The sequence below is a fragment of the Scyliorhinus canicula genome, chromosome 9 (assembly GCF_902713615.1).
Source record: "Scyliorhinus canicula chromosome 9, sScyCan1.1, whole genome shotgun sequence".
In the NCBI taxonomy this organism is placed as follows: Eukaryota; Metazoa; Chordata; class Chondrichthyes; order Carcharhiniformes; family Scyliorhinidae; genus Scyliorhinus; species Scyliorhinus canicula.
The window spans coordinates 131,996,998-132,014,440 of record NC_052154.1 but is presented as its reverse complement, the minus strand read 5'-3'; the positions used below and the strand labels follow the sequence as shown (position 1 = coordinate 132,014,440).

General features: G+C 47.5%; 1 protein-coding gene across 2 annotated transcripts in view; it reads right to left on the bottom strand.

Annotated features, from left to right (window-relative positions):
* The window catches only part of LOC119971703, a 157,250-nt gene that overhangs the window by 79,226 nt on the left and 60,581 nt on the right, over nt 1-17,443 (bottom strand). For both annotated transcript variants that reach the window (XM_038807611.1, XM_038807612.1), the window contains 3 exons: nt 5,743-5,805; nt 4,465-4,532; nt 4,276-4,369 (listed from right to left, as the gene is read on the bottom strand). In XM_038807611.1, coding sequence (XP_038663539.1) covers nt 4,276-4,369; nt 4,465-4,532; nt 5,743-5,805 — 225 coding nt within the window. The remainder of the gene's footprint in view (nt 1-4,275; nt 4,370-4,464; nt 4,533-5,742; nt 5,806-17,443) is intronic.

The following is a 17,443-nucleotide window of genomic DNA, read 5'->3' as shown; positions in this document are numbered from 1 at the left end:
ACCTCATTAAAACAAAAAAACAGGCAGGAGAGGATGATAGATAGAGGAACATATAAACGGTATAAGAATGCACAGCAATCAAACTAACAACACAATCCACAGCGACACAGAACGACAACACTTTAACGTATTTAAAATTTCCAGTCCCTTGGTCCCGAAGAAACTTATCCGCCTCCTCCGGGGTGTCCAAAACGCATTCCTGTTGACAGAAGGTGATCCACAGATGGGCCGGATACAGCATTCCAAATCTCACACCTTCCTGGTGGAGGACCGCCTTAACTTTGTTGAATTCGGCGCGAAGTTTAGCCAGTTCCGTACGCCAATCGGGGTATATTCTGATTATGCTCCCCCCCTCACGAGCTCTTCATGTCTGGCCCATTTTAGGATTTTTTCCTTGTCCAGGAAATGATGCAATTTCACCACAGCCACCCCTGGCTGCTCGCTTGCCTTTGACTTTCTTCTCAGCGCTTTGTATGCGCGGTCAATCTCAGGGGGATGGGGGCTGACTAAACACTTTCTTGCCTCCCAGCTTCTACAGCACCTGTGTCACATACTCCGAGGGTTGTGAGCCCTCCAACTCTTCCAGGAGTCCCACCTTCCGGAAATCCTGCCACCGCTCACGATTCCCCAGCTCATCTACTCTATCTCGTACCTTTTTGAAGCTGCCAGCAATCAAGGAAAGCTCTTCCTCTATTGAGGCCAGCCAGTCCTCGTGGTCGGTGACAGACTCTTCCATTTTTTCAGCAAGACACCTTGAGGCTCTAGACACTGCTCAACCCTATCCACTGCTGCCTTAATTGGGACAACTGTCCCGCAGACTGATATAGTCATACATACAGAATATGGCCCTTACAACATCTGTCAAGTCAATGGCCCTTACAAAATCTTCAGGAAGTTTGACAGTTGTCCCAATTTTAGCACAAGCCCCCAGACGTTAGGAGGACTTCGCTGGGTCAACAGGCCTGAGTTTGCCATTGTCATTTCCAGTTTTTTTTTACAGTAATCAATTCATGGTCATCATCAGATTTTCAATTCAAGATTTTCATTGATTGAATTCAAATTCTGCCATGTGACAACTGGAAGGCTTTAGGAACATTGGATTCGAAGTGTTGGGCAATGTAAGGGTTAAAAGCCTGGGGTTAGAGTGTATTTGACTGCAATGAAAATGCTTTATTTTTTAAAGTCCAACAGGTTTGTTTCAAACACGAGCTTTCGGAGCACGGCTCCTTCTTCAGGCATTCACCTGAAGAAGGAGCCGTGCTCCGAAAGCTCGTGTTTGAAACAAACCTGTTGGACTTTAACCTGGTGTTGTAAGACTTCTTACTGTGCTCACCCCAGTCCAACGCCGGCATCTCCACATCATGATTATTTTTTAAAGAAATCTGTTTTGCAGGACTTGGCTGTTTTTAGCAGCCAGATTGTGAAATTGACAAAGAATGTGTTTTTCAGTCTAGGCTAATGGCCTGTGGCTTGACTGGAAAAGTTGCTGGAGAGTTCATGCGCTTTGCAGCCTGCAGAGATAATTTGTTTTAAGCTCCGAGAGATGAGGCCATTGCTGGGTGGAGCCAAAGAAGGCAGAGAGCCATTTTGAGAAGCTGTGGAGAGAGGAAGATTTTTGGAGAAAGTTGTGGAGAGGGACAGTCGGTGGAGAAACTTTGGAGAGAGGAGTTGAATTCTGATCTGTCTGATGCAGAGTCCACAATTCTCCCATGGTAAGGTGGATTGTGAGCTGTATGTTTATTTTATTGTTGTTGAATGGGAAATTGAGTTGTAGTGTTATTTGTTTTATTTTTCAAATTAAGGGGCAATTTAGCGTAGTCAATTGACCTACTCTGCACATCTTTTGTGTTGTGGGGGTGAGACCCATGCAGACACGGGAAAAATGTGCAAACTCCAAATGGACAGTGACCTGGGGCCGGTCCTTTGCGGCATGAGGCAACAGCTAAGAAATTGAGTAATAGTGTTAAGGAGTCATTGTAAACCGTTCTTTTGGGGTGTGAAGTTAAAAAGTTAATATTGTAGTCATAATAAAGTTTTTTTCTAAAAATACCAGAGCCCTAGTTCTTCATGTAATCACTCTTGGAGCGAATCATTCTTTCCGCACGGTCTTACAAATAAAATAAAATATTGGTGTTTCAGTCCAGTATCCTAGCCGTTGCTGGCGTCTGGTCTGGGATTGTAATAACCACCTGCCATGGTGGGATTCAAACTCAGGTCCCCAGAACATTATCCTGTGTCTCTGGAATGCTAGTTCCAGTGATATTACCACTATGCCACCACTTCCTCCCCGAATGCCACAAACTGTCCTGACTTGGAACTAGAATAGAATGGAACTTTATTGTCCATGCAAAAGTGGAAATTTGTCTTTGGCTTCACCTCCAATAAATCATATAATCATTTCGTCATTAGTTAAGACCAGTGAATATTTCATGTACACCTATATTCATATATTTGTGCATATATAACATACATGCATACCGCACAAATATAATACATTGCACTCTGTCAAGAAAGCACTTAACTGTAGTTAAAATAAATAAAAACAGCAAGTTAAATTTACATTATGTTCTTCAGTAGGCTTATGGCACTGGGAACAAAATACATCTTGAACAGCAATAGGCATTCTACAGCGCTGGCCCAAAGGGAGCCTTTCAAATTGAGGGATCACCGATGATGCCTGAGCTTTCTTCTCAACGACGTTCTTAAATAAATTATCGAGCAGTGTCTGCTGTCAACCAATGATTATACCTGCCGTGTTGGCAATTCTGGCCAGTTTACTTTTGCAGTGCACACTCAGGTTACCATACCATACCAACAAATTTCACGTTGAAATTTAAAATACCCTCTACCAGACTTTTCTCTAAAGCATCTTGGCTCACTCCAAGCACTTTCAATTTTATAATTACAAACTGTATTGCTATTCTTTCACTGTCGCTGGGTCAATAAACTGGAGCTACCTTCCTATCAGCACCGTGGGTGTATCTAGAATAGATAGATTGCTGTGGTTCAAGGAATCAGCTCACTATCACCTTTTCAAGGGTAATTAGGGATGGTCATCAAATGCTGGTCTTGTCAGTGGTGCTCAAATTCGATGAAAGAATTTTAAAAACTCATCCAACAACTGCATACACTTTTTCAGCAGATTAGGTAAGCTGATTGCCATCAGCTATGAACATCTTGGCTAATTATCTCCTTTATAAGCCAATAGCCAAGAAATAATTCAGGTCAATTTTAGTTCCCCAGTTGCTGTCCTGGCTGGGATTGAATAACTCAAGACTGACCCGAAATTGAGTCTAGTTTCCTTTTTGTCAATGTGGTGCAGTACATTAATAGACACTGAATCCACACATTTATCTGTATTCGCATACAATCTTCAATGGAACCATCCCTTTTATGAATATAGTAAAAGATACTGCAGGGAAATAGTAAAAGAAATACAAGTAGGTTTAACAAAGTAGTATAAAAGCATTTAAAGGTTAATCCTTGTAAATTAATAATATTTACATCAAATATAGATCAGCCTCTACAATTTCAGAAATGTTGGGTGGGCAGGGAGGGAAATCCTTATTAGGTCAAGTTTATGGACCCTTTAAAAGCTCTGGGCTATGGGGATATTAAGCTTGGTCCAACTACCAACTTTGGACTGATAGAACTTTGGCCTGACCATGCCCAGTTTTGCATCCCCTCTTTTCACCTTCCAACAGTTCAACCTGCAAGAATCTTGGAAAAGCACCTGCCACCAAAAGAAAAGGGCTCAAACCAAAGTATTTAGAGATGCAACTGAATATAAGGAAGAGAAAAAAGGGAGAGAGGAAACTCGAAGGGATAGAATTCTGAAGAGTTGCATAAGAACCATCCCTTTGGAACACATCCCAGAACCTTCAACGATCTTGTCACTGATCAGTTCTGCCAGGCACAACACAAGGGAACTTAGAAAATTAAGTGGGCTGGTGATGAGACCATGTGTGTATCAAGTTTCATCACATTTCCAGGGGTCACTGAGACATCAGGGACCCTGAGCGATTTTCTCTTCCCTAAACCAGGGGCACTGAAACCAATATGACTCTTATTACCACTTTGCCTGAAATCAACCAACAGCCTTGTTTGTCTGGCCTAGTTGCATGACTATGTATTTTAATTAACATTTTGTTAATTTCAATTTGAGGTGTACTTCACCAAGTTCGGAATCTGATGCAGCCTCCCATTAGGTGGTAGTAATAAACACAATGATAATTAGCTCAGTTTTATCAGATTTTTAAAAATAATCCCACTTACTGCTTCTTTAGATACTACATGCAGCTCTGAATCAATCTGTTCATCTCGTGTCTCAGACTGAGCTGGACTCCCTGTGAACCGCTGTGATTCTAGGCTGTAACATCAACAAGAAAACATCTCAAATTCCATGTCACAATAGTACTGTAGCCTGTAACAACAGCGTGTGATAGTCAGATTGCTTTTGCCTACACTAATGTGTCTTTCCTCTTCAGATATTCTACTCGAAACTTCCACCGTCGTCCATGAGTCTTTGTAGTCTGCAGACAGAAAGGAGATGGATTGCTACAGGATCAAAAGGAAAGGCTTGTTCAGTCCTGTACAGTGCATGTCACTCCATATTTATTGGCTGTACAATGCATAATGTCACTACACATTTATTAGTCTGTACTACCAGACTGTACAGTTCATGTCCAGTTTAGTTTATTAATAATAATCTTTATTGTCACAAGTAGGCTTACATTACATGAAATTACTAATCATTTGTGCAAGAAGGGAACTAATAAATGTGGTTTAATTACAATGATTTATTAGGTCAGACAATAATTATAGTCTATTAATGGATCTCAGAGAGTTTTTTTGAACTTATACAGTGTTTTAGAAAGGTTAAGGAAAATTCCACACTCATGGTAAAGACATCATCGAGCAACATGTTGATGTTGGCAAAGAAATCAAACACCTGCAGGACCCAGATCAGCAACTTGTTTTTCAGTAACTAGTTTTTTTTTGGTGAGCTCTGCAACTCCGACGACCTAAAGTAGCAGACACAGCTGGCAGTGCAAGGCCAAGTCAGATAGCAACAAGGGAAGAGATTAGAGAAGAGCCATAGAGGGATTTGAAAAAATAACATAAATTTAGAGTACCTAATTATTATTTTTTTCCAATTAAGGGGCAATTTAGCGTGGCCAATCGACCTAGCGTGCACATCTTTTGTGCTGAGGGGCGAGACCTATGCAAACATGGTGAGAATGTGCAAACTCCGCACGGACAGTGATCTGGGGTCGGGATCGAACTCGGGTCCCCAACGCCGTGAGGCAGGCGCATAGAGGGAGAAGGATGAAAAATACTTACTCTGCCTTATGACCACCTGCAACTTGTTTAATGTAAAAGGCTGAACCATATTTAAATGTAAATAATGCCTTGCCTACGTGACCTACAATGTATAAGTATAAATCCCTTGATTTCTCAACCGGACAGTCTGCTTCAGAGGCCTTTCTCTGAAGTTGTGCTCGCCCAACACATTGGCTCATAAATGATTGTTCGGTACCTGACTCCAGAGATTATTTTGTGTAACAATCTTCTCCACTACACTTGCACCATGAAGCAATGTGAACCAAACTGTCTCAGATGCTGGATGACTTGATGTAATGGATTCCACTTTAGGAACACCTAAATTTCTCCTGGACCTGGATTATTGCTCAGGCCTTTCACTGTCTTGAGTATACTCCACAAAATTACAAAATCACATACCATCAGCTTTCCAAACAACTTCTCCCAGTTCAAGATTTGCCGTTCCCGAGCAATCCATCTGGCCTAAAAAAAGAGAAAATTAAGCGGTTATCAAAAAGTACTTGAGGAACAGGATAATAATTGCTGTGTCAGGGTGACTGGCTCCTCAGAAAGATGATTATTTTGTTTTCTGATGGAAAATGGGCACAAGGATAATACAGGGCAATAGAACCATTCAAGAGGCACACAGGGTTCATGATATTCTAAATGGGAAACACATTTCTGCTCACAGCATCAGTATCTAATTCACAATAGCTGTTGTCAAATTACTATTCTTTCATCTCTTTGTCCTGGGCTCAAATGCTGATAATGAAAAAGGAATGACGATCTCTTTCTGTCTCTAATAAAGAAACTGGACTGTTCCATGAATTCCAGCAGTAACTTTCCACCTCATATCTTGAAATCAGCCCAACACTGGGCCCAACTAGCAAACTATTTTGAAAAAGTCCCTAACTTTCCTTTAGGGCCTTATATTCAATTTGGTATGGCTCACGTTCACCCACGGTGAGGCTCATCTGTGGGTAATGTAGATGTATCGTGCTCCAACTGAGCTGCTGAAGTGGACCTCTGGCACATATTACCCCTACCTCTGTCCTTGCAACAATGTGGCCTTGTGTGACAATTGGAAGATTTTAGGAAAATTGGATTATAAATGTAGTGGACAGCTTAAGGGCTAAAAGCCTGGGGTTAGTGTGGTTTGACTGGGGAAGTCCCTGGAAAGTTAATGATTTTCAGCCTGCAGAGATATTGTTTTTTTCACCTTGAGAAGATGAAGACAGTGCTGGGTGGAGCTCAGGAAGACACACAGCCTATATATGGGGAGCTGTTGAAGAGAGAGAATGGAGGGGGTTAGGTGTAAGTGGAAAGAGGAGCTGGGTGGGGCGATGGGGGTTGGCGTATGGAGTGAGGCTTTGCGGAGGGTTAATGCGACCTTGTTGTGCGTAAGGCTAAGTCTCGTCCAGTTCACACAGGGCCCACATGACGGGGTCCAGGACGAGTTGGTTCTTTCCAGGGTGGAGATGGGTGTGGGTGGTGTGCGTGGAGGCCGGCGAACCATATTCATACATTTTGGGCATATCCGAGGTCGGGGGGTGTTTTGCACAGGATGTTCAGATATAATGTTGAAGATTTTGGGGTAACAGTAACTCAGAGTCCAGAGGTGGCAATATTTGGAGTGTCAGAGGATCTGGGAGCGCAGGTGGGGAGAGAGGCCAATTCCTATTCCTCCCTGATAGCCTGGAGAGGATTTTGTTGAGTTGGCGGGACTCAGAACAGCCGCGTGCAGGGATTTGGGTGAGCAATTTGGCAGAGTTCCTGCACTTTGAGAAAATTCAAGTTCCCAATAGAGGTGTAGAGAAGCTGTTCATCGAATACTTTAAGGAGTCATCAGCAGTGGGTGTAGGGGGGGGGGGGTACATTTACATTTGAGTTTGGGCTGGAGTGTCTGGCTTAACAGTTAAAAGGGCGGCCAAGCGCCGTGGTGGCTGCGAGCAGAGTTGGGGAAGGAGGGGGAGGGATATTTCTGAGGGGGGGTTGTAAGGATATTCTGGCTGTTTGCTGTTACTGCAGGTGGTTTTTGATTTTCTTCTTTGTTATGCATGTCTTTGAAAATGCCTCCAATAAAAGGTTTTTCAAATAAAGATATACAGCCATTTTGAAAGTATTAGAAGTTTAATATTTTGGGAGAGCTGAAAGGAAGTAAGCTTTGCTCTGGCAACACTTGTTTGTCCAGAAGAGGGGAGATGTCTTTCCCAGTAAGATAGTTTAAAAAGTGATATTTAAAAGCAGAACAGTTGCCTCTGAAGACAAAGAAAAGACTGAAACAACCCATTTGAAGCTACCATTTGAAGATATTCAGCCAGAGTCTGAAAGCCAGAACCTGTTTTGTAATGCACATACCACTTTAGGCCTTACTTGTTTAAGCTGGATTGAGAGCTGTATGTTTATTTTCTTGTTGTTTAAAGGGAAATTGGTTAAGGTTAAACCTGTTGTTCATTTCTACCCAACCGTGCATTCCTGTTGTCTTCCCATTCACATTCTACACTGGCGATGACGGTGAAATGGAGCTGCCACAGCCACCACGTGTTATTCTGCCAATCCACTTTGTCCAGGCCCAGAGGCCTCCACTCCGAACAGTGAGATGCCGCACATCGGGAAACTGGAACAGTTCGATGCTGGTACCGATGACTGCATAGACTGAGTGCAATTTTTTTTGGGTCGAACGCAATCGTTGGGGATGAACAAAAGACTGTTTTTCTGCTGACTGCAGTTGGGGGACCCACCCATGTGTTCATCAAGAGCCTCACCCACCCAGGAGTTCCGATGTGGCACGTAGGTGGAAGTCGCAGGTTGGGTAGCTCTTGCTCGAGGCTCTGGTTTTTGGAGTTTGATGCCCGATTTCAGGAGCAGTCTTTGAGCAAGCTGGTGCAGGAAAGCATCAGAAAGATGAGGAACGTCTTAAGACCCAGAGAGGAGGACGAGTGAAAGCTCGCCGTTGAGTGAACGGGTCAGCCCAACAGCAGGAAAAAATGACGCAGGCTGGATTGCTGGGTGGGGCCACGTCCCTCACAGTGGAAACTCTAACTGAGGTGGTGGCTGGAGAATTCGATAGGCAGTTCACTAAGAACATGGAGGTGCTGTGAAAGGAGATGATGCTGCGTTGATGGCATAGGTGGAGGAGGCGATTACCCCGGTGATGGCGGGAGTGTCGAAGACATCGGCCAAGGTGCGGGAGAAAGCAGAGAAGTTGAAGGGGGTGGAGGAAGCATTCTTACAGCACAGTGACCAGTTCACCTCGATGGGTTAGAAGCTGTGGAGGGTGGTGGAGGCCAACAAAGCACTCAGAGCCAAAGTGGAGGATGCAGAGAACAGTAGAGGCGGCAAAAAGTACGAATTGTGGGCTTGCCTGAGGTGGTGGAGGTCCGAGGCTGACTAAGTACTTCGCAAAGATGTTGGCAGAGTTGTTGGGGAAGGGGGAAGAATCCTTCCAATATGAGCTGGACAGGGTTCATCGGTTACTCAGGCCCAAGCCGAAAGCAAACAAGTCAAGAAAAACAGTTAAAATTTGCTTTCATAAGTTTCTTGTCAAGGAGAACATCCTGAGTTGGGTGAAGGTGAAGGTGGAGGTGAAGTGGGAAGGAGTTGGTATTCAAACATACCAGGGATTATAATAATAATAATAATACAGTGGAGCTGGCGAGAAGGCGGGCGGCTTTCGGGCGGGTAAAGGCAGCACTCTACAGTAACATTGAGAGATTTGGCGTGGTCTATCCGGCGAAGCTGAGGGTGACCTGCAACCCGAGAGATTTCTACTTCGAGATGGTGGAGGCGGCGAAGGTGTTCATGAAGGCTAAAGGACTGGAACTGAAATGAGGGATGGGATTGGGACTTGGACTGAGGGGGCGGGGGCTATGCTTAGCCTTTATTTCTCATTTCGGGTTATTTGTTTTATCTTTGTGGGGGGGAAACAGTTGGGTTTTTGGGTTGGTTGAATGGGAAAGGGTAGTTTACCTTTGTTATAGCCGATAGTTAGCTACAATTATATTGGGCGTTGGGGCTATGGTGGTTTTCAAGGTCGGGGTTTTTGCACTGACTTTGTTTTTTTGCTGTTGTTTATAGGCACCTCCCATGAGAGAGGAGACTGGGAGAAGGTGAGCCTGGGCAGAGGTCTCATACTAGAATGCAAAGGATGGCTAATGAATGGGAGTGTAGTGGGGGGAGGAGCTGCGGTCATCAGAACCTGGTCGAACACGTTTCGATGGGCCTGGGAGGTATGAAGGGTGGGGATGGGGATCGATACAGGGAGAGGTGTTTTCAAGAGGAAGTGGATGGGGGTGGGTTGGCATATTGATGGTACAAATGTCAGGCTCGAAGGGCAGGGCCCGGGGCTCTGATGATGAGATAGGAGGGGCAGCAGAGAGGGAGGGGGGCCACACACACACACACACACACACACACACACACTCAGAACAGTAACATGGAACGCGAGGGTGTTAGGTGGAGCTGTGAAGAGATTGAGGGTTTTTACACATTTGAAGAGCTTAAAGGCCGACGTGGTGATGTTGCAGGAGACCCATCTGAGGGTGAAGGATCAGGGGCTGGATTCTCCGCCCTGTCACGCCACTTGTCTGCCTCGACCCGCCGGCAGGATTCTCCGTTACGCCGGCCGATCAATACGGTTTCCCATTGTGGGGCAGCCCCAAGTCTTTTGGGAAACCCACGGGTGCCGGCAAAACGGAGAATCCCGCCGACGGAGAATCACACCCTAGGTGAGGCTTAGGAAGGGTTGGGTGAGTCAGGGTTTCCATTCCGAGTTCAACAGCAGGGCTCGGGAGTGGGGTTAAGTGGGAAAGATTTCAGATGGAGAAGGTGGTGGCGGACCAGGGGGGCATGTATATGATAGTGATGGGGGGGGGGGTAGAGGGGAGGTTGGTGGCTTGGCAAACGTATATGGCCCCAACTGGGATGATGCGGGGGGGGGGGGGGGGGGGGAGATTGGAACATTTTGAAGGTAGATAGATCTCAGCTGCATTCACTGACCCAGTTGGAGGGCGGTAGAGGTCGAAGGCGCTGGCTGGGCTCATGAAAGAGATAGGAGGAGTGGACCTGTGGAGGTTCTTACACCCGAGGGATGGGGAGAATTCATTTTTCTCCGTGGTACACAAAGTGTACACAGGGATAGATTTTTTCATGATGGGAAAGGTGCTATTGGCTGGGGTTAGGAGGCCAGAGTATTCAACAATAGTGATTTCAGATCATGCTCCACTTTGGTTGGACATGGTTTGAGAAGGGGATGGCCCAGAGAGCAGGGCGGAGAATGGATGTGGAGTTGCTAGCGAACCGGAGTTTTTGTGATAAGATTGGGAAAGTAATGGAGTTTAATGGCACGGGGAAGACGTTTCGCAGTTGGTGGTTTGGGAGGCTCTGAAGGCAGTTATGAGGGGAACGTGATCTCGTTCAAAGCTAAGGTGGGCAAGGAAGAGAGAGAGAGGAGCGGCAGAAATTATAGAGGAAATTCTGGAGGTGGGTGGGAGGTATGCGTGGGACCCGGATCCGCCTTCTTGGCCAAGAGGAAGGCGATGCAGGTGAGACTCGACCAGTTGTCCACAGGGAAACAGGTGCGCGAGTTGAGAAGTGTGTTCATATGTTTTGGTCCTGCCTGAAGCTGGAATGGTTTTGGAGGACCGTTTTTGCACAATTCCGGGGGTCCTGCACATGGATGTGGAGACTGGTCCCCTTGAACCCATATTTGGGGTGTTGGACCTGCCTACATTGCAGGCGGGAGCGGGGGCAGATGTTTAAGCCTTTGCCTCGTAGATCACTTGTAAGCAGGTCCTGTTGGGGTGGAGGTCAGTGTCTTCACCCTGTGTCTCGGCGTCGAGAAGGTGAGGGGGGGGGAAGGGGGGGGGGGGCAAAGGAGAGGTTCTACAACTCTCGGGGTTTGTTAATTTGCACTTCCGGGAGTTGGCTACCATTGACTGTTAAGGGGGGGTGGGATTTTTTTATTTTTTTACATTGTTGGGGTTGTTTTTATTTCTCATTTATATGGTGAAAATTATGAAAATATGGCGAATAAAAATATTCTTTAAAAAAGAGCCTCACCCACCCGGACAGGCCGGACTCCCAAGTCTTTCGCCACATTGGTGGCCCTGGTCAAGGCACATCTTAACCCCCAACTCCATTGATGGTTCGCCGGTTCCGTTTTCACACGGCCTTGCATGCCCAAGGAGAATCAAATGGCGAATTTGTAATGTGCTGAAAGAGGTCCGCCCTCTCATCTGAGTTCAGGGCTGCACCGTCCTAATCCTTGCGGGACCTTTTCATCTGTGGACTCCGAGGCTCCGATACCCAAAGAAAACTCCTTAACCGCCCAGCAGGAGGTGGATATCCCCATTTCCTGGGACAGCGTGGAGTGTGGGACCCAGGAATTGCATGGCTTGTCAGTCCTGAGCCTCGGTCACAGAAGCAACCACTGACCGACTGCTCCCAGATCTAAACAACGCGAGCTTCCACGAAGCGGGGCTGACCACAGGACCCAAAGACATCGCTATGGCGCACCCAAGATGATTCCCCCCAAAATAGAACCCCAAGATAGCGGCCGCAGGCCGGAAGCCGCAAACAGCGGCGGGACGCCGGACAAGCTTGTGAGGGTTCCGTTCCCCACCAAACCCTCAGGCGATATCGTTCCTCCTAGAGGCCAAGCATACTAGTTGAAGACCAGGAGGAGTACGAGCAGTTGCACTCCGTTACAGCCCCAAGGCCGCACCCATCAGGATTGCATTAAAGGTGAATGGCTACCCCATTGAAATGGAACTCGATACCGGAGTGGCAGTCGGGTGATCAGACACTGGACCTTCGCCATGATGAAGTCTTGTTTCCAGACTTTAGACCTTCGGGACACAGATGCCCGATTGGCGATGTACACTGGAGAGTCTTTGGCCACTGAGGTGCCTTTAGTGAACCAACCACTGATCAAGGCATATGAAATGAAATGAAAATCGCTTATTGTCACGAGTAGGCTTCAAATGAAGTTACTGTGAAAAGCCCCTAGTCGCCACATTCCGGCGCCTGTTCGGAGAGGCTGTTACGGGAATCGAACCGTGCTGCTGGCCTGCTTGGTCTGCTTTCAAAGCCAACGATTTAGCCCTGTGCTAAACAGTCCCTTCTATGGGGACTAATCGACATGTTTGCCTTTGGTGGTAGTCCGCGGAGGAGGACCCAGCTCACTGGGCTACGACTGGCTGCGCCACTTCAAATTGGATTGGCAACGCATCTGCCACATGTACCCCCTCTGCCCAGAAAGCGTGCTGGCCTCGGGACGATGAAAGGCGCAGTGGCCAAAATCAGTGTGGATGCGGGTGCACAATTCCATTGTTTCCGCATCTGCCAGTGTCGTACACGCTGCAGCTCAAAGTTGATGCAGAACTGGATTGGTTGGACCACTTGGGCATCATCCTCCCTGTCCATTTCGTCAATTGGGCTGCGCCAGTGGTCCAGGTGCTAAACATGACGGGTCCATGTGTCTATGGGGACTACAAGATGACGGTGACTTGGTTTCTTGCCTTGACTGTTACCTAGTCCCGCATATCGAGGACCTGTACACCAATTTCAGTGGGGGTACAATGTTAACGAAGCTTGATATGAGCCACGCATACTTAGAGCCGTTCCTGGGTCCTGACTCTCAGAGGTACGTTGCAGTCAACACCTACAGAGGACTGGGTGAATACACCGACTGCCTTTTGGGGTTTCATTGGCCCGTGCGATTTTCCAATGCGTGATGGTAAACATCCTATGGGGCCTACCCAGGGTGGCAGAAGACCTGGACGACGTACTCATCACTGGGGCCTCGGAAAAGAACATCTGGAGTACCTGGCCAAAGGTCCCCGGTGCTTTGAACAGGCTGGCGTCAGCTGCCACAGGGAGAAGTGAGTTTTTAATGCCCCTGAAGTCACCTACTTAGGCTACCGGGTTGACAGGAAGGGGCCTCACCCGGTGGAAGACAAGATGCGGCCATCCAGCAGGCTCCCATCCCTCAAGGCCCAACTTAACTCTGTCCCTTTTTTAGGACTTATCAACTACTATGGGAAATTCATTCCCAACTTCACTACGCTACTTCGCCCATTCCACCAATTATTTAAAAAAGGACACCAGTGGGAATGGAACTCCCCACACCAGAAGGCGTTTCAAGAGGTCAAGCGGCAATTGTCCTCCAAGAAGTGCGACCACACTTAGACCCTGCTCGGAGACTGTGGACTGGTCCATATTCAAGGCCGCAGCTAACCTGGACGAGTACGCAACCACCGTCACAGGCTTCATCAGTAAGTGTGTCGAGGATTGTGTACCAAAGACGACAATACGGGTGTTCCCCAATCGGAAACCCTGGCTCAACCAAAGGGTTCACTCCCTGCTGAAGTTCCGGACTGAGGCGTTCAAGTCTGACGACCCTGACCTATATAAGAAATCCAGGTACGACGTACGGAAAGTCATCAGGGATGCAAAAAGACAATACTGCATCAAACTACAGTCCCAGGCCAACGACATTAACCCACGACAACTATGGTAGAGCCTACACAAGATCACAGGCTATAAAGCAAGGCCAGGCAGAAAATCTGGGACTGCAGCATCTCTACCCGATGATCTGAACAAATTCTATGCCCACTTTGAGCAGTCAGCCAATGTATCAAAGCCACCCACCCCAACAGCCCTGGACACACCCATACCCACTATTACAGCCTAAGAGGTAAGAGCTGCCTTAGTGAATCCGTGGAAAGTGATGGGCTCCGACGGAGTCCCTGGGTGAGCACTCAGAGCCTACGCAGACAAGCTGGCGTGTGTATTCAGATATCTTCACCACCTCACTCCTCCACTCTGAGGTCCCCACCTCCTTCAAGAAGACCACCATAATACCAGTGCCAAAGAAGAAGGTAGCCTGCCTCAACAACTACCGACCAGTGGCCCTGATGTCCGTTATCATGAAATGTTTCGAGCGGCTAGTCATGAGATGGATCAATGCCAGCCTCCCAGACGGTCTTGATCCACTGCAGTTTGCCTATCACCGCAACCAGTCCACAGCTGATGCTATCTCCCTGGCTCTAAATCAACACTCGAACACCTCGAAAACAAGGACACCTATGCAAGACTGCTGTTCACAGACTACAGCTCCGCCTTCAACACCATTATCCCAACAAGACTAATAACCAAACTCCGCAATCTTGAACTTCACTCCTCCCTGTGCAGCTGGATCCTCGACTTCCTCACCAACAGACTGCAATCTGGCAGGATAGGCAACAGCACCTCCTCCACAATAGTCCTCAACAGCGGGGCCCCGCAAGGATGTGTTCTCAGTCTTCTACTGTACTCCCTATACACACATGACTGTGTGGGCAAGATTTAACTCCAACTCAATCTATAAGTTTGCGGTTGATACGACCGTAGTGGGCCATATTTCAAACAACGACGAATCAGACTATAGGAGGGAGAAAAATCACTTGGTTGCATAGTGTACCGAAAACAACCTCTCTCTAAATGTTGGAAAGACCAAGGAACTGATAATCGACTTCAGGAAGCGTAGCACACCCGTCTGCATCAATGGCTCCAAAGTGAGATGGTCGATAGCTTCAAGTTCCTGGGGGTCACCATCACCAACAGTTTGTCCTGGTCCACTCATGTTGATGCAACAGTCAAGAATGCCCAACATCGTCTCTACTTCCTACGGAAGCTAAAGAAATTTGGCATGTCTGCATCGACTCTCACAAACCTCTACAGATGTGGGAGAGAGAGCATCCTATCTCGCTGTGTCACAGCCTGGTATGGCAACTGCTCGGTCGAAGATCTCAAGAAACTTCAGAGTGTGGTGAACTCAGCCCAACGCATTACACAAGCTTGCCACCCCCACATTGATTCTGTATACACCTCTCGCTGCCTCAGGAAGTCAGGCAGCATTATCAGAGACCCCTCCTACCCAGTCATTGTCTTCTTCTAGACCCTTCCATCAGGCAGAAGGTACAGAAGTCTGAAGATTCGCACATCCAGACATAGGAACAGCTTCTTCCCCACAGCTACAAGACTCCTTAACGACTCCCCCTCGGACTGATCTGTTCCCTGTAAGAACACTATTCACAACGCCCTATGCTGCTCTTGCTCATGTATTTGCTTCGTTTGGCCCCTTGTTCCGTACTGTAACCAATCACTGTTTGTTGATGTACCATTTGTCAGTGTTCTCTGTTGATTATATTCTTTTTGTCTACTATGTACATACTGTGTACGTTCGCTCGGCCGCAGAAAAATACTTTTCACTACTCCCGTACATGTGACAAGAAATCAAATGAAATCAAATCAAATCAATCCAGATAAACCACGTCTCCTGACATGCGACACTTCCCCTTACGGTGTAGAAGCAGTTCTTGCACAACAGATGCCCAACTGGGCAGCACGGTAGCATTGTGGATAGCACAATGGCTTCACAGCTCCAGGGTCCCAGGTTCGATTCTGGCTTGGGTCACTGTCTGTGCGGAGTCTGCACATCCTCCCCGTGTGTGCGTGGGTTTCCTCCGGGTGCTCCGGTTTCCTCCCACAGTCCAAAGATGTGCAGATTAGGTGTATTGGCCATGATAAATTGCCCTTAGTGTCCAAAATTGCCCTTAATGTTGGGTGGGGTTACTGGGTTATTGGGATAGGGTGGAGGTGTTGAACTTGGGTAGGGTGCTCTTTCCAAGAGCCGGTGCAGACTCGATGGGCCGAATGGCCTCCTTCTGCACTGTAAATTCTATGATCTATGATCTGGTCAGAGCGACCAATAGCTTTCACGTCACGTACACTAGCCGATGCCAAGTGGAACTATGTCCAAATCAAGGAGAGCATGGCAATCTTATTTGGTGGGAGGAAGTTCCACCAGTATATCTACGGCCAAGCATTTACTGTCTCTGCCGACCAGAAACCTTTACTTGGGCTATTCAAAGAGGATCGAGTGATTTCCCCCGATTGCGTCCACCAGGGTGCAGCGATAGGTGTTACTCTTAACAGTGTACGAATAGGGGTTCCAGTGGCGGCTATGAAGGAGTAGGTCGCATACTTGGTGGCTCCCGCTCGGGTTGGACCTTTTCCCTGATTTTTTGTTGGATATTATTTGCTAAATTGATGGTGGAGGCAATTGTGAAGTGGATTCCTACATCAGTGCATGAAGAAGCGGACCAGAAGTGCTCGCAAAGGATGAAATAGGCGAACAAAGAAGGCTTGGGCTGAAGCTGCAGCGGGAGAAAGCATGGCGGCCGACCGGCTTCCTGTCTTGACCACCCAGCGGTCCATGGAGCAGCTGATGCAGTTCATTCAGGAGGGCTTCGCCAAGCATAAACAGGAATGCTTGGACCCAATTAAGGAATCAATTGCGCGGCTTAAACTTAGACTGGGGTCAAGACTGGGCGATCCAGAAAGTGGAAAAGGCACTGGCTGAGCAGGAGGAACATCAAACAGCTGTGGAGTTAGAGGTGGGGATGCTGAGAGACCAGCAGAAAAGGCTCCTGGAGAAGATGGAGGACCTAGAGAATTGGTCCACCGGCAGAACCGGAGAATCCTTGGGCTCCCGGAGGGGTCCGAAGGAACGGACGCAGGAGCGTACATAGTGGGCATGTTCGAGATGTTACTGGGGGATGGGATGTTCTCCAAACCCTTGGAGGTGGACAGGGCTCACACTCGTGTGGGGGGCCGCTTGCGGGGGACAACCCCGCCCCCCCCCCCCCGCCCGAGGGCAATGGTGGTGAGATTGCCCAGGTACTTGGACAAGGAGCGTATTTTACGGTGGGCCAGGCAGACACGGAGTTGTAAATGGGAGAATAGTATCCTGCGGATCTATCAGGATCTGAGTGCGGAGGTGGCAAGGAGAAGAGTGGGGCTCAACCAGATAAAGTCGACTCTTTTCAAGAAAAATTTGAAGTTTGGACTGCTGTATCCGGCCCGTGTTTGGGTCACGTTTGAGGAGCAACATTTATATTTTGAGTAGCCCAAGGAAGCGATGGACTTCGCTAGAAGGAAAGGGCTGGTGGCGGACTGAGGTCTTTGAACTTTGCTGCAGTGCTCATGTTAAAAAAAGTTTCTTGTTTTTCGGACGTTATTTGTAATGCCTTCTGTATTGATGTGGGGCTTGTTACAGAGCTGTGTGAGTTAAAGT